Source organism: Phoxinus phoxinus (genome assembly GCF_949152265.1).
Source record: "Phoxinus phoxinus genome assembly, chromosome: 3".
Lineage (NCBI taxonomy): Eukaryota > Metazoa > Chordata > Actinopteri > Cypriniformes > Leuciscidae > Phoxinus > Phoxinus phoxinus.
The window spans coordinates 26653068-26675688 of record NC_136878.1 but is presented as its reverse complement, the minus strand read 5'-3'; the positions used below and the strand labels follow the sequence as shown (position 1 = coordinate 26675688).

The 22621-nt window shown below is 37.2% G+C and overlaps 2 protein-coding genes across 18 annotated transcripts in view; one reads left to right on the top strand and one right to left on the bottom strand.

The window, feature by feature from the left end:
- Positions 1–326: 326 nt before the first annotated feature.
- Positions 327–21045, bottom strand: pigl (phosphatidylinositol glycan anchor biosynthesis, class L; the record flags this gene model as incomplete). The annotated part of the gene is given in 8 exon segments (XM_079607413.1): positions 327–463; positions 911–1044; positions 2621–2652; positions 5042–5109; positions 8234–8324; positions 20332–20431; positions 20677–21024; positions 21027–21045. Coding segments are annotated over 8 exon segments (921 nt in total). The 3' UTR covers positions 327–334.
- Positions 21037–22621, top strand: part of ncor1 (nuclear receptor corepressor 1) — a 98934-nt gene continuing 97349 nt past the window's right edge. For all 17 annotated transcript variants that reach the window (XM_079607396.1, XM_079607402.1, XM_079607394.1 and 14 more), the window contains exon 1: positions 21037–21738. The gene's annotated coding sequence lies outside the window, so the exon portion shown is untranslated. The remainder of the gene's footprint in view (positions 21739–22621) is intronic.

Genomic DNA, 22621 nt, shown 5'->3' with positions numbered 1-22621 from the left:
AGGCACAATCTGTTCTTTGGATTCAGCTACTCTATTAAAGTGCTTATCTAGGCTAAACCTCTCCAGAAAACTGGCTTTCAGAATATTGGATGGTTTGGGGTACAGTGTGTATAGGCCCATTATACCAGCATTTCTCCATCAGTGTCTGCAGGTTGAATATGTTCGCTGAACCTTTTTTTAAATATGGTGTCACTATAGTAGTATTGTAATGACAGCATATTTGGTATGGGGATTATATAAAGAAATAAGAAACATGAAGTTAACCTTAACCTAAAAAATGCAGTGCATAACTTTAGTCCTACATAGACAGGAACAGTGTCCAAGACAATCTAATCTAATACATTTTCACATTCTTTGTTTCCACAACGATGGCCTGGAAGGTGTTTATGAACATGTAGCGTGAGAACAGTATGTAGAGCCGGCGGAACCACAGCAGCTGAGAGCGATGACAGAGCATGGCTTTCTGAGGAGAGAGAAGTGAACAGACAGCAATTACTGAGTTACTGTGTACTGATTAACTTTTAATAGCCCTTATAATAAATCAGGTAGATGACCTGACCAAAGATCACAAACGGACACACGAGGGCTTAACATGCTACTGTAAGGACCCAGACTGGTAGAGGCAGTTCAGACAAAGAAACTGCGTCATTCAGTGACCTCTCGGCAGGATTAGTTAATGCTTACAGTAAAGGTTCAAAGTACTAATGTGTTAATCAGCAATACAGCCTTTGTTTTGAGAAGGAGCTTTTTTCAGCTATGAATGTTCTGTATTCATAGTCTGCTATTCAGTCTGGGAATACATCTGAAGACAGCTGTACTGTAGAAGCTGAGAAACGTGAGACACTCGTAACGTTTCATCGGGTCTAATCAGAGCTTAAGCTTTTTGTTTAAACACTGACTCATGACACACCTTGGCACGTTTATACTCCTCCTGTCCAATGAGACAGCAGAAATCAGAGGGGAGGAGCCAGCTGACCGGCAGCTCTAAGACTGATAGATACTTTCTGAGGATGCTGATGGAGTGAAGAGAGAAGACCTGACAACCTGTAGGAACAGATGGATTTAAAAAAAGCTTAGTACTGGGTTTCCACACCTTTTGGACTTTTCTAAAGCATTTACAGTTGATTATTATTATAGGATGAGGATTTAATCAATCATAGTCACAATAAGCTGTTTCAATGGTGTTGTCTGCATGCTACTGATGAATTTTTATCAAATACAACTGAATACATATACTGTAATAGACTAAGTGAAAAAAGAGGTGTATCCATTACAGAAAAAAAAACTAAACTAGTTTGTTTATTTTTTTCAAAATTGTATTTGGTAAGGACTCCACCACTATATACAATACTGTTCAAAAGTTTGAGGTCAGTAAAATCTTGTTTTATGAAGAAATTAATACTTTTATTCACAAAGGATCCCTTAAATGTATCAAAAGTGATTTAAATGTTAAAAAATATTTAAATGTTACAAATTCCTATTTCTAAAAATGCCGCTCTTTTGAACTTTCTAGAATCTAGATTTGTTTTTTAAAGCAACACGGCTGTTTAAACATTGATAATAATAAGACATGTTTCTTAAGCAGCAAATCAGCATTTTAGAAAGATTTCTGAATGATCATGTGACACTGAAGACTGGAGTAATGATGCTGAAAATTCAGATTTGCCATCACAGGAATAAATGCCATTTTAAAATATATTAAAATAGAACACAGCTATTTAACATTACTCTTACAATACTACAGTCTTAATGCATTTTGATCAAATAACCTTTTGAACATAAGATGATTAAAAATATTACATACCCTAAACTTTTGAATGGTAGTGTATAAAGGGCAAGAACAAGCTTCTTGATGCGGTCACAGATAAACCTCATAGTATCGAGAGTTAATGACAGGGTTATCAGAAAGAAGATCTGACTGGCTGATTAAAGAAACACTGGGGCCTAGAGGTTCACTGAGGATCTGTTACGTAAAATACGATTTATCCAGAAACAGATGGGAAACACCGGATTAACAGGACTAACCTGTCTTCAGTATGAGTGGACATACACTCAGCTCAAGAAATTCAGCTCAAAATTTAAGTTAAATATAATAAAGCACGTGTCGGTTTATAATTTTTAAAAAAAAATATCATATAGCCACTGATATGTAACCCTTTGAAAATATTTTAATCAGTAGCTACCATAGACAGTATATAAACGGTAGCTACTGAGGCCAGAAAACATCTTCATGTGACAGCATATCGACCCCTAGTGGTTGTGAACTGACCATTTCATTTGCACTAATCAATCAGATATCTTTTATCCCGATTGTTCTTTGCATTCTGACACAATGTAGACACAGCAGAACTCTGATCTCAGTCATTTCTCCGCTTGCGTGTAAGAAAGGGTTGGTCTAGCTCAGTGGTGCTGCTGGGAAACGGTTTATGTACGTATACTGGAAATGTTTTCCAGAGTGCACTTAATAGAGTGTACCAGTGGGTGGCGTACCTTGCCTAGAAAACCAGCACTACCAACGACGGCAAGATTTAAACCAAAGTCTTATTCTACAAAATGATGAATTATATGTAAAATAATATTATGCTAAATATATTTTTGAACGTAATGTAATTAGACTTACCTTCAGGTAGTCGTCCAGCAGAAGCCAGATGACTGTTGCCAAAGACATGAAAGAGTAAAAATATGATTAATGTAACACCAAACTTATACACTCGCATACACTCCAAAAACAGTTTCCTTGAAACATAAATTAACCTGATAAGCAGACTGACTTAATTTTGAAACTTGAATAAATGTATTTCTCTGTAAGCATTTTATTTGTTCTCTGGGGTTCTGTAGTCAATGTGCAAATCAGTTTCTTACATTTTTAAAAAATGATAAATTAACCAGAATAAATGTATTTTCACATATTTTTAGTTTGTTCTGCCATTACAAATGCACTCTTCACTCAGCACCTATATTGTATATCACATATTCTATACGTGTAACTTGGTCAATAAACCAAAATACTAATACTGATGATAACTCAGATTTATTTGTCTGCAGTCTTCGGAAGTGTCTCTCTCTTTCTCTCCTATTACACTGTGTGTGTGTGTGTGTGTGTGTTTGTGTGTGTGTGTGTCTTAAGGACACGCACACTTCCTGAGGTCTGGGTTTTTCTCAGATTAGAGTGAGCTCTAAATCCATATGCAGTTCTTGGAACTGCCTGTCATGGCCTGGCTCTCCCAGTCACAGCACCTGTGTTGGCCCCGGAGCTCAGCCCACGACGACCAAGTCCCAGCGCCAACTTCACCACTGCTTCCTCTCTCTCTCTCAGACACATACTGTACACACACGTCTGGTTCACTATCTTTGTGGAGACTCTCCATAGACGTAATGATTTTTATACTGTACAAATATATATTCCATCCCCTTACACTAACCCTACCCATCACACAACACTTTCTGCATTTTTACATTTATAAAAAAAAAAATTGTGAATGATTTAAGCTTGTTTCCTCACTGTGACCCCATGAGTCTGTGTGCATTCAGGGGGAAGTCCCCACCGGGATAGAAAAACATGTACACACACACACAAAATAAATGAATCTACAACAGCACAGAAGAGGTAGATGTCCGAGAAGATGGGCTCTGTTTCTTATAACCAAACATTGCTCAATACTTAAATGCGGTTTGTTCTGACTGTTTTACTGCGAGCCTTCAAGTAAGTCATTGCCTCACGCCAGCAGAAAACATAATCTCCTGTTGTTTTGATGCCTACATCACCCCTATTAATGATTTAAGGGTTGATGCCCTTGTGTAGAAGACAGGATTAGGATTCATACAGTATTTGAAGGTATTGGGCAAAGTCCTGCAGTGCATTGTTGCAGCTTGAACAACAAGCTGTCTGATCCAACACAGAGGATCGGTTTTTTCTTTCCTTCTGAACTGATTCAGTATTTTGCTGCTCTGCTGGAATGTGAGCTTATATTTGTGTAGTGATGGTATGCTAGCCAGATATGGATATTTCTTATGCATATTTTGTGATTATTTTATGATTATTTGAATTCTTTTTCTATGTAAAGCACTTTGAATTACCATTGCTGAGTATGAAATGTGCTATATAAATAAACTTGCCTTGCCTAGATACAGTTGAGTAAATATGATACAGTAATACAACATTGTGAAATATTATTACAATAAAAAAAATATTTGAATATATTTTAAAATGTCATTTAATTCTTGTGTTGGCAAAGCTGAATTTTCAGCATCATTACTCTAGTCTTCAGTGTCACATATTCCTTCGATTTGGTGCTCAAGAAATGTCTTATTATTATCATCAGTGTTGAAAACGGATGTGCTGAAAACACTTTTGTGCGAAATCATGATAACATTATTTTCAGGATTCTTTTAAAAGATAGTTCAAAAGAACAATTTATTTGAAATCTAAAACCTTTGTAACATTATAAAAAGTGTTTACTGTCACTTGTTTTGATCAATTTATTTACTGGTAATCATTTCTGAATAAAATTATTAATTTATTTCTTTTTTTGTTAATCTTACTTACCCCCAAAAGTAAAATTAAAAATAAAGTATAAAATCAGCTCAATCAGGGAAATTTTTAAAATGTTAAGATCCCTTTTATTTTGTCTGTTTGACTTTGCATTAAACTGCACTGCATTGCGCCAAATCAGAGAGAAGTGTGTGTTACAGAGTCAAATCTAGTAGATATCAAATCTACTGTAAACAGTGCTTTCCTATTTCATCTGGAGCCACTAGGGATAACTCAGGTAAAGTTCAATAAGCAACATTAGGCTGTTTCCTTTTCGTCATTATAACAAGAAACATCAAACAGCTGGCCTAACTTCAGAAGCTCTCTATACTTGCCTAAGCTATTGTAACTGTTGCTTTATGTGGGGGAAAGTCATTATTTTTTAGAAATTAATTACAATGTACAACAATTTATTTTTTAACTTGTACAAATCTACTTTGAGTAACTGCTAACATCCTGTTGTTGTGGAGTTCAATCTTGCATTATGAAATCAGCACAAAAGTAGCCTACCTGAGGGTCTTGTAGATGGCAATATGATTGGCATGTCCACTCACACCTCTGCCATCAAATGTCAGCACCTGCAGAAACACACCATAAATCAGAGAATGATGAATGCACTGTTATGCACTGCACACCACATTATATATTATTGTGGTGATATACATATAATATATCAAAATGATAGCCATTATGCATATGTTTGAATTCACATTAAATACAGTAGCCTACATGTATTTTAAATAATAACAATATGATAATTAAAAAAAAACTTTACAATAAAAAAATGCTTACATTTGTTGTAAACTAAGGTATCGTGAACTAACAATGAATACTACTTTAACCTACAGTATTTAACCTTTCGTGTTAAAAAAAGAAGAAGAAATTAATACTTTTATTCAGCAAGGACGCATTAAATTGATCAAAAGTGACAGTAAGGAGATTTATAATGTTACAAAAGTTTTCTATTTCAAATAAATGCTGTTTCTTTGAACTTTCTACTCATCAAAGAATTACCAAAAAATATTTGGCAGCACAAGTTTTTTCAACATTGATAAGAAATGTTGAGCAGCAAATCAGCCACATTAGAATGATTTCTGAAGGATCATGTGACTGGAGTAATGACAGATGAAAATTTTGCTTTGCCATCACTGGAATAAATAAAAAAATGTTTTGTACAGTTTTCACTATATATGGAAAGATCAGGTGGAACTTTTCCATTGCATCCCACAGAACAGAGTCTAGTATGCAAGTACTTAAACTTGCTTTTTTCCATCTGCATTCTTTCTTCTTACTGAAGAACAGGGTGAAAAGGTGAACACAAGATGAAAAAAAAAAGCAAAAGCAAAAGAAAAGAACTTGAAAATAAGATGAAACACAAGCCAAAGAAAAGCAGTAATTTGAAGACTCAGCAGTGGACTTGGTGGGAGTTGTTGCCAGAACTGTGTGGAAAGGCTTCTTTCTGTGCATCGTCTGCTGTGTCACCAGATTCTGTCAAGACCCATTTCTGTCTCTGGGGTTCTGTCTTTGGTAATGGGTGCTTTCCAAGCGGCTGCTGCACACATAGCTCAAGCTCGAGCTCCAAGGGTGGAGGAAAATATGGTGGACAAAATAATAGATTGTGGCAGGTATGTAGAATGTTGCCAAACACAATGAGGCGAGTGAGTCAGCTTTCAGAAGAGACTATCGGCATGAGTGAGACAGAGAAACTCTAAATGCTGTGAACAGCACAGAGGACAGAATAAATATGTTATACATGCATGGTTATAGTCCAGCTACAATTTTTCAAATTCTCTATCTGCCCACAGTGTACGACACATGTAAAATGAAATTTTCGAAGTATTAAACACCTGTCGCACGTCATCCATGTCTTTCAAAGCATGTGCACAACAGTAAGGGTCAATTGCAGTCTCATTAATATGTGTACATGCTGGATGAAGCAGCGCTACATCTGCATTATCTAGGTCTGTTAGTAACTTCAATTGAACAAAAATCAGACTGGTATGGTTTCAACTGGATGAAAGAATTCACAACTTTTTATATATATATATATATATATATATAAAAAAGATAAATTATTGCTTTAGTCCGACTGAAATTAAACTTTAACATACTGATATTTGCCTGCAAGAAGAATAAAACACAAAAATGTCTGCACACTGTACACACATTATGTAAAGCATAAGGATTGTGGTACGCACAGCTGTAATGCACATCTGATTAAACCAGATGAGTCTATTTGTGTAATAGTGCCCTACCCACAATCCTCTGCTCCTTGTGAGAGAGCGGTAAAGAGCACAAGATGGCCACCACTCTTTTCCCACACGTTTGAAAGCCAAAATCAAATTGGAGTGTAATGTTATAGTTCAACATCAGTATTTCCATCCCCACAGCCTCTTCAACTTAAATCAAACATGAAATTAAGGGTGCAGCGGAACCGTGTGCTGATCCACTGGATTCAGCAGCCTGTATTAGTGAGTGAGTGTGCGGTTTAAAGTCAGACTGGACTGTTGCTGCAGTTGGCAGTCTGCTAGGAAGGATACCGGCTGCTCTTTGCATGTACACTTATGGATGTTAGGTGATGGAGGTGAACCAAGTCATGTTGCAAGGACATTGCTTTGTTTTCTGGCTTGTTTATGCAAGTCCTCTATGCTTGGCTTTCTTTGGGAATTTCATGGCATGTGGGCTGAGAAAGAGGGAGAGTGAGGGACAAAGAAAACATTAAACAGTACACGTGAGAAAAAGAGAGAAGGAAAAAGAGGGAAAAATGTACCGGTATGTTCTAATCTTGACTTCAATTTTTTTGGGGATCTTTTCTGGAAGTCCTTAGAGCAGGCTGATAGCTATCTGCGTTGGCTTGCCAGCAGTGACCCTGGGGAACCACATGTGTCTGCTTCAGTGGTATTATAGGATATTACAGCATGTGTAATTAGGGCTAAATACAGGGGGCCAATGAAAAGCTCGTCTGAGTGAATTAATCTAGCTGATATGGTCTTAGACTTAAAGCAACCTCATGAGTTAGACTTAAGCTATCAGATAAGCACAGTAAAAAGCTGGAATCTCTGAAAATCTCTCTGTCTCGAAGGCCTCCCATTGTCCAACCCCCAACCCCCCCCACCACACCACCACCACCATTATTGAGACCTGACTGTCACATGACCATTTAAAGAATCAGTGTTTTATGATGAAGTAATTATTTATTATTTCAACACTATTATATGGAGAGGTCTACATACTGTATATGACAGATTTTGTCAGAGCCAGTGGAACGCTAATTTCCCATCTCTCTTGTTGATTATTCTATGTTTATTTATCCAATATTTATCTTTTGGTTGTCCTAAAGTTCATCTGCAACCTTGTGTTCCCTTATCATCAGCCTCTTTGTGTCTATCCAAGTGCCGGTTCGTTCTCAATACATTATTAATAATGTCCAAAACAAACATTTTAGATATCCTTTGGGAACATTCTGCAAAAAAGCACACACTTGTTTCCTCTTTTTTGGGAACTTTTTTAGTGCACTCAACTCTTTCATAGATTTCACTGGCCTCAACTTCACAACTGTACCACTGTCATGTCAAACTGCCCCGTGAGCTCTCCCAATCTGCCGATGTGTTCTAGACTAGAGGACTTTCTGTAGGTTTAGGTCATACAAATAAACTCCAGTTGCCTGGATGAGGTGGACCTGGATGGATGGAAGTTTCCTACCAGACTGATGCCGTAGTTTTGGGTGTGTTTGAGGATCAGAGAGGAGACCAGTGCAGTGCTCCACTGGACCGCAGGGTCATCTGGAAGCTCTCTGCATGAACAAGAGGAGAGAAGGAGAAAAACGTAAAAGTGTCATATGGAGATTTCACACACTTTTAAAATGAGACATAGCATGTAGGCAACTAGATTTTTACAATTTTGTGTGTAAATACGGCTGTCTTGTGAGTGGTTGCATGTACGTTGCTGCATGGTTGTTAAGCTGTTCAGACTGGTTCAAAGTGAGTTGATATATGGTTGAAAGGAGTGGAATGATGGAAGCCCACTAGTACCACAAAAAAAAAAAAAAAAAAAAAAAAAAAACCTGCGATAGAGAAATAAAAAATAAAGTCAGAGATATAAAGTCGCACTGCATCAAAATAAAGTCAAATTGGGACAAAGTCATAATTACCTTTTTATTTATTTTTTCAGAAACAGGCTTTCATAGGTCCTTCTATTAATGTGTTTTTATCGTCTGGGAGAAAACTTTATGTTAAGAGTGATTATATAAGTAATTAAACACCTCTCTCCAATATCCCACATCATTATAAGCCAAGGGTTCCATCCATACTTATAAATATGCCGTCTGTGGCACAGATGGTGCAGGACAAATTACACACCAAAGTTTAAGTCTGAGCAATGGTAATAGTGACTCTTGACTTAGCAAGCACAACTAATAAGTGGCATTATATACAATACTATAGACACAAATGATGGATGAGGTTTGCATATACTGTACTGTCCATGTTCTTTGTGTAAGTTTGATTTGGACTGAGCAAAAAGCCTCTTCGTGCCAACACACACACAGCTGCAACAAAACAGCGAGGTCCTGGAAGGGCAGGTTTTGGCTCGAGGGCTACAGTGGCGAGCGAGAGTCTCTCTATCTGATTTACTGCCACAGTCTCACTACCGCTCAGCTTGAATGCATCCCACAGTCCTCTCTGAAGTCTGGGATCAAAGGTCACCCGGGCTTTTCCCTCTCATTCATCTGTAACTACAGCTCAGGGAAAACAAGGGCCATGCATTAATCTCTCTCTTTCTTTTTGTTCTCTTTCTCTCACACACAACTTTCACTTGAACACCCCACATAGCTGCTGTGTAATGTATTGGGGTCAGAAGAAGCTCCGCCCACTGCGGGCAATCACTTAAGTGCATGTTGTTTTGTTTTCTTGCGGTTTACTCCTAGACATCTTTATCAAACATCAAATATTAGAACAGCAAAAAGAAAGATAAAGAGAACAGACTGTAGGGATTTGGATTGAGAGACAGAAGCTCTAAAACATAGCGAGCTGCCTACCTAGACATTATTTTAAGTCATCGTAGGTGTGCTTGAGATGTGAAGGCTGTGCCAAAAGGTCTGTCTAAGACCAACTTTTTTTGTGCAAAATTCTAAGGCAGCATTAGATATACCTTTTATGGAGACTGGAAATGGCAATGCAATAAAGCAGTGCATTAGATGGTGTATGATTTAGGAGAAAACAGGCAATTAAAGTAGTTGCTTATTTATATAAATTATATAAATATAAGATAGGACTTTTAAAACAGCCAGAGAAACATTTTCAGAGCTGAAAAAGTTTATAATTGAATTCTGGCAGGCAGGAAGGCAAACAAATTCACTGGAGGACTCTGTATCTACAATGATTCAACGGCCAGATTTTGGATATGGCAGGGCAAAGTGGACTGTGATTGGCTGAGAGGGCCGGGTTGGCAGCACGTACCAATTGGCACTGAATGTGTTAAAGACAGCCGGCAGCTAAATCCCAGCTCAAGGTCAGGGGGTAAGACGAGAAGGGGGGGTGAAAGTCAGGGTGAGAGAGAGAACAGATAAAGAGAGAGAGAAACAGAGCCAGTTGAATTGAGGCTACCTCCCTCTCTTGACAATGGGGCTTGACAGTTGTTTCTGTTTTTTTGTGATGGATCTGCACACAAATCAAATGCTGGTCAGGGTCACAAGGTCGGCTCTGAAGGATACCCTATCTGAGGCGGGGTGGGTGCGAGGTGATATGCTAGAAAAAGGGGTGACTTGGAAATTGGGCAGTAGCAGTTAGGATAAGACAAAAGAGAGCAAGGACAGATCTAATGTACAAAGACACAGAGTAGGTACTCATACGATAATGTAAGAGATGGGACTTGACTTGAAAAAGAGGTATGAATGCCAAGACATCTTTCTATCTACTCATCACAAAAAATAAAACATTTGATTTTATACAAATTTTATGAATTTGATGTCTTATGATTTATTCTGCAGCACAGCTGAAGCAAAAGTATAATTATTAGCTTGTCAGGCAGCCTGATATTAGCGATATTCATCAAACATATAAACTATAAATAATGATTTGTCAAAATTTGCATATAAAAACATTAGTAAAACGTGCTCAAGTATGTTTTACAGAAAAATACTATTTCAGTTCAGAAACTATTTGTGAAATTTGTGTCTACACCAATTTTTCAGTGCATTAAACCTCTTAATACAATTTTTGTTTGAGCAAAATAAAGGATATTTCCATCTTTGATTTTGCTTTCTATTTTTTTCTTTTTACATTTAATGAAATCTAAACATTTAGTTAAAGCTTAGAACTTTGAATGCATTTTAGTTTAGAAATCCCCATTGACATTGACTTGCATTTTATTAGAATGTTCAGCAAAAAAGTTTTTGACAGTGATGCAGTTACAAACCGATATAACTTTCTCATGTATAATGCTGAAGGTGAATTTGTGAAGAATATCTTGGCTGCTCTTTTACATATAATGAAAGCGCATGAGAATGTCAAGCTCCAAAATGACAGAAGAAAATCATAAAAGTATCATAAAGTGGTCTAAGCTTTAGAGGTCTTCTGAAGTCATACAATTGCTTTGAGTGACAAATAAACCAGTCTTGAGAATTTTATAATTTTTTTCCTTCACTTCAGCTCTAAATGGACTGTACAAGTCACTTGGACAACAAAAATGTTACATCATTGTCAGTGATGCCAAACTGCTTTGGCTCTCACATGTCTGCTTTTAAAACAAAGCTATCGTATGACCTCAAAAACAGAGAATATAGCACATGGACACTTTTACGATACTTTTATGGTGTTTTGGCATTTTGGAGCTTGACAACCTCGCCCCCTTTCACTTTTGTTATTATGTAAAGCCAGGATACACTTCAAAACTTCACATTCAACGTCCAAAGGCCAAAAATGAATGCGGCTTCAGTATGGCATGAGGATGAGTACATTATGACAGAATTGTGGGTGAACTGTTGCTTTAATAATTGTAGCACATACACAAACATTATTTCCAAAGTCAAAAACAAATTAAGTGTTCAGGCGTTTCAAGGCATTTTACTACACTGCCCTTTTAAGGGAAGAAAGTTTCAAAGCTTACACCTTTTAATCTTCCAGAACCAAGAACAAGGAAGAGAAAGAGAGAATGATAATGAAATAAAGGGGAAAAAGAGAAAAAAACACATGATCTACCTGACCTTTTTTCAGAATGGATCAATGCAGTGTTGGCCTCGCTATAGCAACAGTGTCAAATGCCCCATAGTAACCTCTCTTCTCCCTCCCTTCCTTCTCTCTCTTGCTCGCTCACTCACTCATCCGCATGTGTAATTGCTTGCAGGCATCTGAATGCAGCAGATGAACTTTAGCCTACTGAGGAGGCGGTGTGTGTGTGTGTGTGAGAGCAGAGAGCGTGGGGGAGGGGGGTGGGGAGACTGGCAGCGTTTGTTTTGTCTGGTCACATGGGGCCAGGGCCGCCTTTCCGTTACAAGGCCCCGGTGCATGCTGGGAAAAGCTGACTGCTGAACGACAGTTAACCCTTTCAGCATGGAAAATATCTGACTGAAATGAGTTAAGGTTTGCAGTTATGTTTGTGCAGATTTATGGAGTTTTAAGAAGCACTTTTATCAGTCAGTAGCTCTGCAGTGTAGCAAACTGGAAAGCTCAAGCTACATTCTTCATTCATTTAGATGTTCAGGAGTAGCCCAACAGCCTTTTTCAGCCAAATTTAGAACACCTATTAAAATAAAATTACACTCTCAAATACTTGGCACAAAACAGCCCTGCAGCTTTCAAGATATAATACAGAGAACATTGCTTTATGATGAAAAGAAGAAGGGGAGCAAATCAAGAAAAATGGTAGTGAATCAGCTGAGCGCTTCTGCCTCGGAAGAGATATAGATACCCCAAATGTTTCCCAAAGGAGGAACATTTTTTTTTTCATGACAAGCTCTTGGCAGGGAGTGCATTTGTAGTGCTGTCTGGTAATTGTGTTAACAGAGCTCATCTCTCTGAGGGTCTTGACCTGCTGTCAGCCCCAACACCCCCCTGACCCGACTTTCTGTCTTCTTCCTGGAGCCTATACATCACACAGGGTTTAGTTTCCTTGCCAAACTAATTTATAAATAAATATTGAAGGTGATGAATGCTATTGTTTGTTTCCCTCGTGTCGCTACTGTCCAATACAGTTATACATTTTTCATATTATTCAAATATAATTTTTGGCAAACATTGGTTGTTTTATCGCTATATTATGGAAGCCCATTTCCGCCACATAAGATAAACAAATTATGCTTTTTTAAATCATATGAATGAAAGTCATAATATAGACATTAATAGTCAAAACTACAGAGGTACTAAATCATAATTATGAGGTTAAAAAGAGGTTAAAAATTTTTCATAAAAAGCTGAAATTTTTATCATAATTACGAGAAAGCCATAAGTATGACATAAAAAATCGAAATGATGACAAAACGTCACACACAGACAGAAGCATAGGCTACATGTGCACAGAAATTTGTTGTTAGCACTGCCTGGTGATCGACTTTTTCGATAAAATAGTTTCACAACTGAAAAGCTAAATGACAATACTCAGTGGCGAGGTGGTAACGTTTCTGTTATTGAAGCAGTTAAACTTATAGCTTTGCTATTAGAAGACGCTGCTGCCAAACACTGTTGAGAGTTCAATTATTCCTGACATAATTTCCAATTAGTATATATTCAACTTTTTATCTAATTTTTTTCTTATTTAACAGAAATGGGTTTCCATACATATTATATTGATAATAGAAATTGTTATTACATGTAATCATTTAAATAATTATAACATTTTATTTGGAATTAAATGAGAAAATATATTTGCTGTGAAAACAGTCCAACCTTAAGATTATAGGTTCCTTTATAAATTCTCAGGCAGCCACTGTGGGAATGCAATCTTTTATCTGAGAAACTGTATGCATATCTGGCTTAGTTCAAGGAAAACATGCAGGATAATCTCACAAAAACGAACCTAACACCCACTGAAAGCTCTCAACAGATGAGACAGACACAGAGAGAGACCTGTAAAAGGAAGTAAACAGAGGACAGGCTCTCAACCTGACAGGTGGACTGTGTGGTCAGTGTTCAGACAGACAGAGAGTACATATGTCTGCCTCAATGAATAATACAGAAAAAGAGAGAGAAAAAGAGAGAGAAAAAGAGCGTGGGGGTCGACTAAGTACAAGTTCAGTGGAGCATGTTCAGATGTGCTCTTATCACAAAAGCACTCCCATGATGCATTGCCTCGGTCAGAGTGTAGGCGGTCAATGCAGCTGTGCACCGGAGAGAGCAAAGCAACTCTGAGAAGAGGGTCACACGACTCATTCAGAGCCCATGAGGACACACACTCTGAGACGGTATACAAAAAAAGTAAGATACAACAGAACTTTACAATCAGAGTGTAAAATGAAATGGATATCACGCACACTCACATAACAATTCAATGAATCAGAAATACTTTTAATTGCCAGCAAACAAGTCTACACAGATAATATAATTAGAGATGATAATCAAAAGTTCATGAGCTTTACATAATCAGACATTTAAAAGCTGGTATAAAGTCTGATCCACTCAGCAGATAATTCTGACTGAAAACCACCAACTTAAACAGGAAGAGGCTGTCTGACCAACATGTAAAGTGTTCAACCTGTTTGTTTTCTTCACATGTTCAGGGTAGGAATGCACCATTTTAGCTGTTATCGATAAACTCATACTAAACATCAATACTATTTTGTCTAAAATAACCCACTAAAACTAAAACCTACTTTTTTGTCAATGTCAAAGCAATGTTATGACGCTTAAAGGTGCAGTAAGCAATTTTTGAAAAAAGCAACTGAAAGTGGATTGGACTGGATTGGATTGGAGAGCACCACAACAAACTTGTAGCCAATCGGCAGTAGAGGTGTCCACTCATGATGGGAGAGGAGAGAGAGTGAGCTGAGCAAGAGGGAGATTTGAAAAAAAACTTGAAGGAGAGATGGCTGAGAGACAGAGGTTTCCTGTCTTGCCATTGCCCTACATGTACTGAGATTTCTCTGGATTCCCTGAATCTTCTCACAATATTATGTATGGTAGATATTGAAAGACCTAAATTCTTTGCAATCTTGCATTAGAAATGTGATTTTTGAATTGTTTGACAATTCTCTCATGATATTTGGCATGAAGTGATGAGCCATGACCCATCTTTGCTTACAAAGACAGAAAAGCTCATTTTACACCCAATCACAAGACCCTCACCTATTACCAATTTATCATGGACTGTTTAAAAATAAAATAATTTACTGGGATATTCTGAGCTTTTCACTTTTATTTTGCCTCTGTCCCAACTTTTTTGGCGTGTGTAGCAGCCATCAAAATAAATAAAATATATATTATTAACATAATACACAAGTTGGTCAGTGAAACCTTTGAAAAAGACTGATTTGATGCTCAAGAAACATTTCTTGTTATTATCAATGTTGTTGTGCCAAATATTTTTGTGGAAAGGATTCTTTGATGTAGAAAGAAAGAGAAAGTATTATTATTTTCTATAATATATAAATATATTTATATATATAAATAATCACAAATTACAGATTTAGTCCAGGTATATTGTGCCTCCCTGTAGTTTAAATAAAGGCAGGTAAATTGAAGGGGAAATATTGAGAGGGGACCCTGATGCCAGGATATTGTGTAGCAGGCTAGCCACCAGCCAGTCAGATAGCAATTGCTGACTTCAACCAGTTCTTACCAGTTTTGCATACAATGTACGTGAGTGAGCGGTCTGTGGCCGTCTGAGACTGAGACTAAAGTCCACAATACTTTGTCACTCTAACTATGTGCACTCATGTAACCCTTGTCTACTGAGTTGAGTGTGTGTGTGCGTTCAGAACTCTGTGTACGACAAAAGTCGTTGCTGCTGACTGCAGGGTATGAATAGGATCATTACATGCACACCAATCCCTGATCACTAGACAAGCGACCTTTCCTGAACCAGCTCAGAGCCCAGATGACCCTGTCAGGACGCTGACACACACACACACACACACACACACACACACACACACACACACACACACACACAGACACACACACACACACACACACACACACACACACACACACACAAGCTTAAACGTGCACATGAAAGCTAGAGATTATCACAGTTTGCTGAGGTCATGCTATGCAGCCGAAAGGCCCAGAAGCTCATCTTTCAGATTTATGCCTTATCAGTTCACTGCAGTCGTCAGTTATCTATGCTCCAGTGAAATCTGTAACATATTAGATAAAAAAAAAGATCAGGATGACATTGATTAGAGTATTTGAGAGTGAAGTGATCTATGCTGTACCAAAGCTTACTTTTAGTCACTCACAAACTGGGTTTTTGACAAATGCGGGGTGATATTTAAGCCTTGTGTGTTTGTATACGTGCTTGTGAATGACTATATAGGAAAGGATCATAAAGATTACAGTGTCAGCTCCCGGGTAAAGACTGAGATACGGTGGATAAGGTTAATGAGGAAAATTAGTCAGAATGGACCAAAGTTTATGCTATGTGTACATTAGGTTAAAAAATAAAGATAGGGCGAGCAGGCGGGTGAGAGAGAGAGAGAGAGAGAGAGAGAGAGAGAGAGAGAGAGAGAGAGAGAGAGAGAGAGAGAGAGAGAGAGAGAGAGAGAGAGAGAGAGAGAGAGAGAGAGAGAGAGAGAGAGAGAGAGGAAGAGAGAGAGAGAGAGAGAGAGAGAGAGAGAGAGAGAGAGAGAGAGAGAGAGAGAGAGAGAGAGAGAGACGGACGGACGGACGGACTGGGCGTTGTGCCAGCTTATTATGAAAGCTCCAGGTGGGTGTCTGAGTTAACATGATACTTATGACCTAGTCAACACACACACAAACACTCCCAGGCTTCTCAGAACACACCCTGATTCCATGTACCGCCACTAGAGTGGTCTAAAACAAGACGACTGCTCACTGACCCCACACTTACACAAAGAGTGCATACCACACACACACAGGCGCAGTGATCTAAATGACCCAAATGGAGGTAAATGTGACAACTGTGTCCAAACTAAGCAGTCAAAACAAGGGCGTATCTGATCGTCCAACACACCAGGAAATGTCTTGTTACATTTGGGACAGCTAGAGGGTCCATTCTGCTTTAGTTTTTCCATCCTTCCAAGAAACCAACAAACTCTAATGTGGAGAACTTTCAGCCATGCGATGGTGTTTTTGGACCTCTAGGGATCTGCAGAATTTAAGCACGAAAACACCAATGCCAAGAAGAAGCATAGAGCGCACGGATTCATGCAGGGAAGAACTGCAGGCAGGGTGGGTCATAGCACTTGGAAAACAGCCTGGAAAACATATTACCATGACTATGCAAATTCTTTTGGGAGAACTTTGACACATACATCATATTTTTTGCCTGCCATTCTGTGAGTGGACACAGGAAAACTCTGGTTTATGTCATTAAACAAAATCCCATTCGAGCAAATCCTTTAGCCTTCTCTAAAATGCCTTCATATGATTTTTCAGCAAGAGACTTCCAGAGGAACTGGACTAGCTAACGACAATACAGAGTACAAGCTGTCTGAATTTTATTGTCATCCAGCCTGTCCAACATTTTAATTCTTTTTAACAAAAAACAAATACCCATTTCCCAACATGACATTTTGACTGGGATGAATCGTTATTGTGGAACAAGGGCACACACCGCAAACAATCTATTTTAAACTCAGTATTGTTGTCTTGTTTCCAGTAAAATTCCTAAAAAAAACATTTATCTATAGGGCTGTAAACGATTAATCGCGATTAATCGAATCCAAAATAAAAGTTTGTGTTTACATTATATATGTGTGTGTATTGTGTATAATTATTTTGTATATATAAATACACACACATATTCTCAAATATACACGCATGTATATATTTGAGAAATATTTGCATTTATATACTGCATATATATTTTTATATGATTTATATTATATATAAATAGAACTATTTTATAAATAAATATTTTTTTTCTTAAATATATACATGCATGTGTGTATTCAAATAATTATACACAATACACACACATATATTATGTAAAAACAAACTTTTATTTTGGATTCGATTAATCGCGATTAATCGTTTACAGCCCTATTGATCTGATATTAAGATTAAGATATTAAGTGTTGTTTTCAAAGAACTCCAAAAAACTTTAGCCAGGTTTATTTAATACAGTAAAAAAAAAAAAAAAAACTGGTTTTCCCTTTGATTGGACTTGTCTTTTTTACATTTTAAGCATAAACCTGACTAAGCTAAGACTAAGAACTTCTTTGTCAAATAAGTTTTTTTCTTTTCTTCAGACCAGCTGCAAGCTGAAATCCAAGCACACCGTGACAAAGTGTTATCTGAAATGCTGAAGGATTCCTAACAATTTTTTTCCAACTGTGGATTTGGGGAATAAAAAGTGTTAAGTTTACTCAGCAGAAAAAAAAGAAATGACTAAAAATGTTTCAAAACTAAAAAATCCTAGCAGTATGCTCTAAAGAGAGTGAGACAACATTTTATAATCATGTATAAATGATCACACACACACACACAGTTGGTTTGCAACAACAGCACATCAGGTAATATTTCAACATCTGAGTCTTATAACAACACCCAAATGATGGCTAATACCAGTTTCCGGAAATACAGACACGTAGTAGTTAGAGGTCAGGCATCGGAAGGCCCTTACGGAATCTGTATGTGAAGCCTTCATTGTAGCCTTCAGCAAGGCACTTAACTTCAGGTTGCCCTTGCAATAAGTAAATTATAGGTTGCTTTTAATAAAAACACTTACACTAGTTTGCGTTAGGGTTAGTTTTAATTTAGTTTTTGAAAAAGTCTCTAATACTCATCAAAGCTGCATTTATTTGATCGAAAAATACAGTAATAAAAATAATAATGTGAGATATTAGTACAATTTAAAATAACTATTTTCCATTGTAATCATTTTTTTTTAAATGTAATCTACCCTACTCCTGTGATGGCAAAGCTGAATTTTCAGCATCCTTACTCCAGTCTTCAGTCACATGATCCTTCAGAAAACATTATAATTTGCTGCTCAATAAACATGTATTATTATCAATGCTGAAAACGGCTGTTAGTATTTATGTGGAAACCATGATCAATTTTATCAGGATTCTTATTTTATTCTTCAAGCATTTATTTGAAATGACTTTACTGTCCCTTTTGATCAATTTAATGTGTACTTGCTGAATAAAACTCTAGTAAAATAATAAAAGATTATTCAAATATTACTGATACGCATCTCCTACTGTTGTTTACATGTACTTCAGCCAGACTGTGGCATAGCAAAGCAGTGACGGAAAATGTGTGCAGGAAGAAATCTTATTTGGCCTGCCTGTATTTTGGAAAATTGAAATATAGTTATTATTTGAGAAAAACAACTGAAAATTCAACCGTGACTAAGAAAATACCACACAGATGTGAGTGATATTTGTAATTGTGGGATCACAGTGACTATTTTAGAAAATCATGCCCTGTGTAGTCTTTTTTTTCAGGCCGTGTCATCATAGAGTTCTCAGGGGGGTTAAGGACTGCCCTCTTTTAGACTCCCGGCCTGGTCGTTTATGTCGGTGACAGATCAAGCTCCCATACATCATCTCAAGCTGTCTGTGCCTCTGTTGTGACAAGAATGGAAGGGTTTCATTTGTAGCCCAGCCACTCTTTGACACAGGGCAGCCAGGGGAGGAGAGGAGGGGCCTGACCCAGACACCCTTAATGGGTTTGCTTGCTGTGGCTGAAGACTCCGGGGGATGGCCATACTGGAACTAAATGTTTATTTTAGCATTAATAAAACACCCCCACCAAAAGACTAGGGCTTATTGTCAGTGTTGGGAGCTGATTGATTGACAGACACAATCTTTATGGAGTTATGTTGAAGATCAGGGTTGGCAGGTATGTGCATCTTACTCATCAAGTGAGGACGTGCATCCATTCATAAGAAGAAACTGCATAGTCCAAGAAAATCTGCCATACTTGCCTTTGCATTCATGTAAACGCAACTGTGCTCGGGTCAAGATCTAATTAATTAATTAATTTAAGAGTAATTGTAGAGAAATCTTGTTATATGTTTACAAAATGATTTTATATTGTTCTACAGAATGTCACGAAAGAAATGTATATACACACATACGCATATGTGTATTTTATTGTTGAAAACAGTTTTTGCTGCTTAATATTGTGTAAACGGTGGTAATTTTTTCAGGATTCTTTGTTCAAAAGAACAAAGTAGTTCAAAATAACAGCATTTATTTGAAATAGACATCTTTTGTAGCATTATAAATGTCTTCACTCTCACTTTTGATCAATTTAACCGCAACCTTGCTGAATAAAACTATTTTATTTTATTTTTTTATACTTACCCCCAATTTTTTAATAGTAGACATCACGGTTTCTACAAAAATATTAAGCAGCAGTACAACCATTTTCAACATTGATAATAATAAGAAATGTTTATTGAGCACCAAATTAGCATATTCACGTGATTTCTGCCAATTCAGCTTTGCCATCACAGAAAGAAAGAAAAATGTAATCATATAAATGCAATGCAGTCTTTTAGATTTCCATTCAAGAAGTTCTTCAGATGATTAAGATGTTATATTTATATTATGACCACAAGTCATACAGGTTTGGAATCAACATGAGAGTTGAGCAAATGATGACAGATTTTACATTTGGGGGTGTACGATTAGTTTAAATGAAAATGATGTATCCTGTGTGCGGCCCCCTTACTTGTCTTCTATGACGGTGACATGGTTGGATGGAATTCCAAGCACCGCACAGCTGTCAAGCAGTTCCCTTTTGCGTTGGAGTCCTTGATTGTTGTAATTGCCTGAGGATTGCAGAAACATTTTATGTCTCTTTAACATTACACAAGCATGGCAAAATATTTCAGCAGAAGTCCAGATTTCTTTATTCATTCAGTTCTACACATAAAGTATAACGTTAGTATTTATGCAAATTTCATTATTAAACAGCATGCATTTGCAAGGCTAAAAAAAAAGGTTCTGGCTTTCAATAGAACTGAAAAAGTATTCAGGTTATGGTTATACTTTACTTACGGAATAGTAAACCTACCTGTTGACAAACATAACAAATAAACGGATGCTTGTGATTCAACAAGTTTCAAGATTGTAGGTGCAAAGAACATGCATTCGTCATCTGGATGTGCAGTGACTAACAGAGCTCGAGTCTCGTTTGCTGTCACGCGCTGCTTGCCATCCTCTGAGTTTTGTAAGAGCGCGCCGGACCTCTTTTGTGTTGGACAAAAATGTGCGTTTCCAAAGGTGTATGAAGGAGTGGATATTTTATTTCGTATGTGTGGCCATAACTGTCTAAATCTGTAATACACAAATTTTATAGAAACAGTGTAAGCCACAAAGACAAATATGATGGAAACGAAAACAAACATCTCGACCGCGCCATGAAAGAGTCCGTGTAGAACATCGCTTCCTGACTAATGGTTCCTATAGACCTGCAGATCGGATCTTTTAAACAAAAAACACAGAATTATTGTAGGATATTATTTCTGTTTCCAACTTATATACACCTAATATAATTTTAAAGTAAAAAAAAGCACAACTGCACGACAGAATTGATTAAATTATATTGAATAAACTCTTTAGCTGGAATAATTTCAATTTCGGAAGCATAAAACAATTATTAATACAATAATCAATTCGTTTATAAAAGTAGATTTTTAACAAAACGTAATTTCCCTGTATTTCTGGTGTACAGCAATATACGAAGATTGAGGCTTGGGTGGGGTGAAGGCCGCCTGTGGGGAGAGTTTGAACGTCACACCGTTTCATCCTGTTTGCTTGAGAAAAACTCTTTCACTCCATCTCCTCAGGTGCACCAGAGCTGCACAAAATGCAAACCACCGGGGATTCAGCAAGACAAACCCGGGATACTTGTGACGTATATTAACTTCTGGCGCAGAATCTTAAAGAAAACGACTCAAATTTATATCCACGACTCAGTGAGGACAAATAACAAGCCTGTGGTTGAAGTGTGAGTGTGTTTGTGTGTGTGAGAGAGTGCTCGCGCAGTCTCACTGCCGACGAATTACATTACCGCACGTTTGAACCACACCGACTCACCTTTCCGCGCTTATTGGAGTGTCTATCAGGACATGAGGTGAGTGTATTATTTAATGTGAATATTTTGAGCGCTTTGTGGTGAATTACACGCAGGCTCATGAGAGCTGAGCGCGTATGTTCAAGATGGCGACGCAGTTTTGAATGCAAAGGTGCAACATTCAGCTTACGGATGTTTCCTTTAAACTCTCCCCCGGCTCATTTTACACTATATTTTGATTTAGGTGATCTCTTATGAGGCTGATTTACATATCCGTCTACCCGAGATATTTCGATTTTGTTTGTGGTTTCCGGTTAAATGTTGTTCCTCGGATTAACTAATATTAGCTTGCTGGCTAACGCCAGTATTGTGAGTTTATTGCTGAAAAGCATCATTAGTCTGCTCCGTAATAAACACACATGAGCTGAGACTTCTTATACTTGTGGGTTTCCTTAAATGTTTTATCCCTTTCTTGCATGTAAAAAGACAGAGTAGTGTCTAAAATCATGCTTGAAACGAGAATAACAAGTGCTGAATGTGAAACCCACTGTATTCAGTATGTCAGTTTCGCTGCCTGGAAATTACATAAAGTTTGGACTTGTGTACCTACGTTTCACAACTGATGACAGTTCTTTGCAATAGTGTGTTGAAGTTATCAACCTTAAAAATAATACATACTATAATGATACACGTTTACCAGTACCAGAGACATTCAAATTTACTTATAAATATTGCATTGACTTGCTAAGGACAAATAAACAGTCTGTTAGACAGGATTTTCCTTTATCTCAGCGTTATGGTGAAGTTTTTTTGATATTTATATTTCAAATTACACACACATATGTGTGTGTATGTACATTCAGTGTAATTATCTGTGTATATATATATATATATATATATATATATATATATATATATATATATACACACACACACACACACA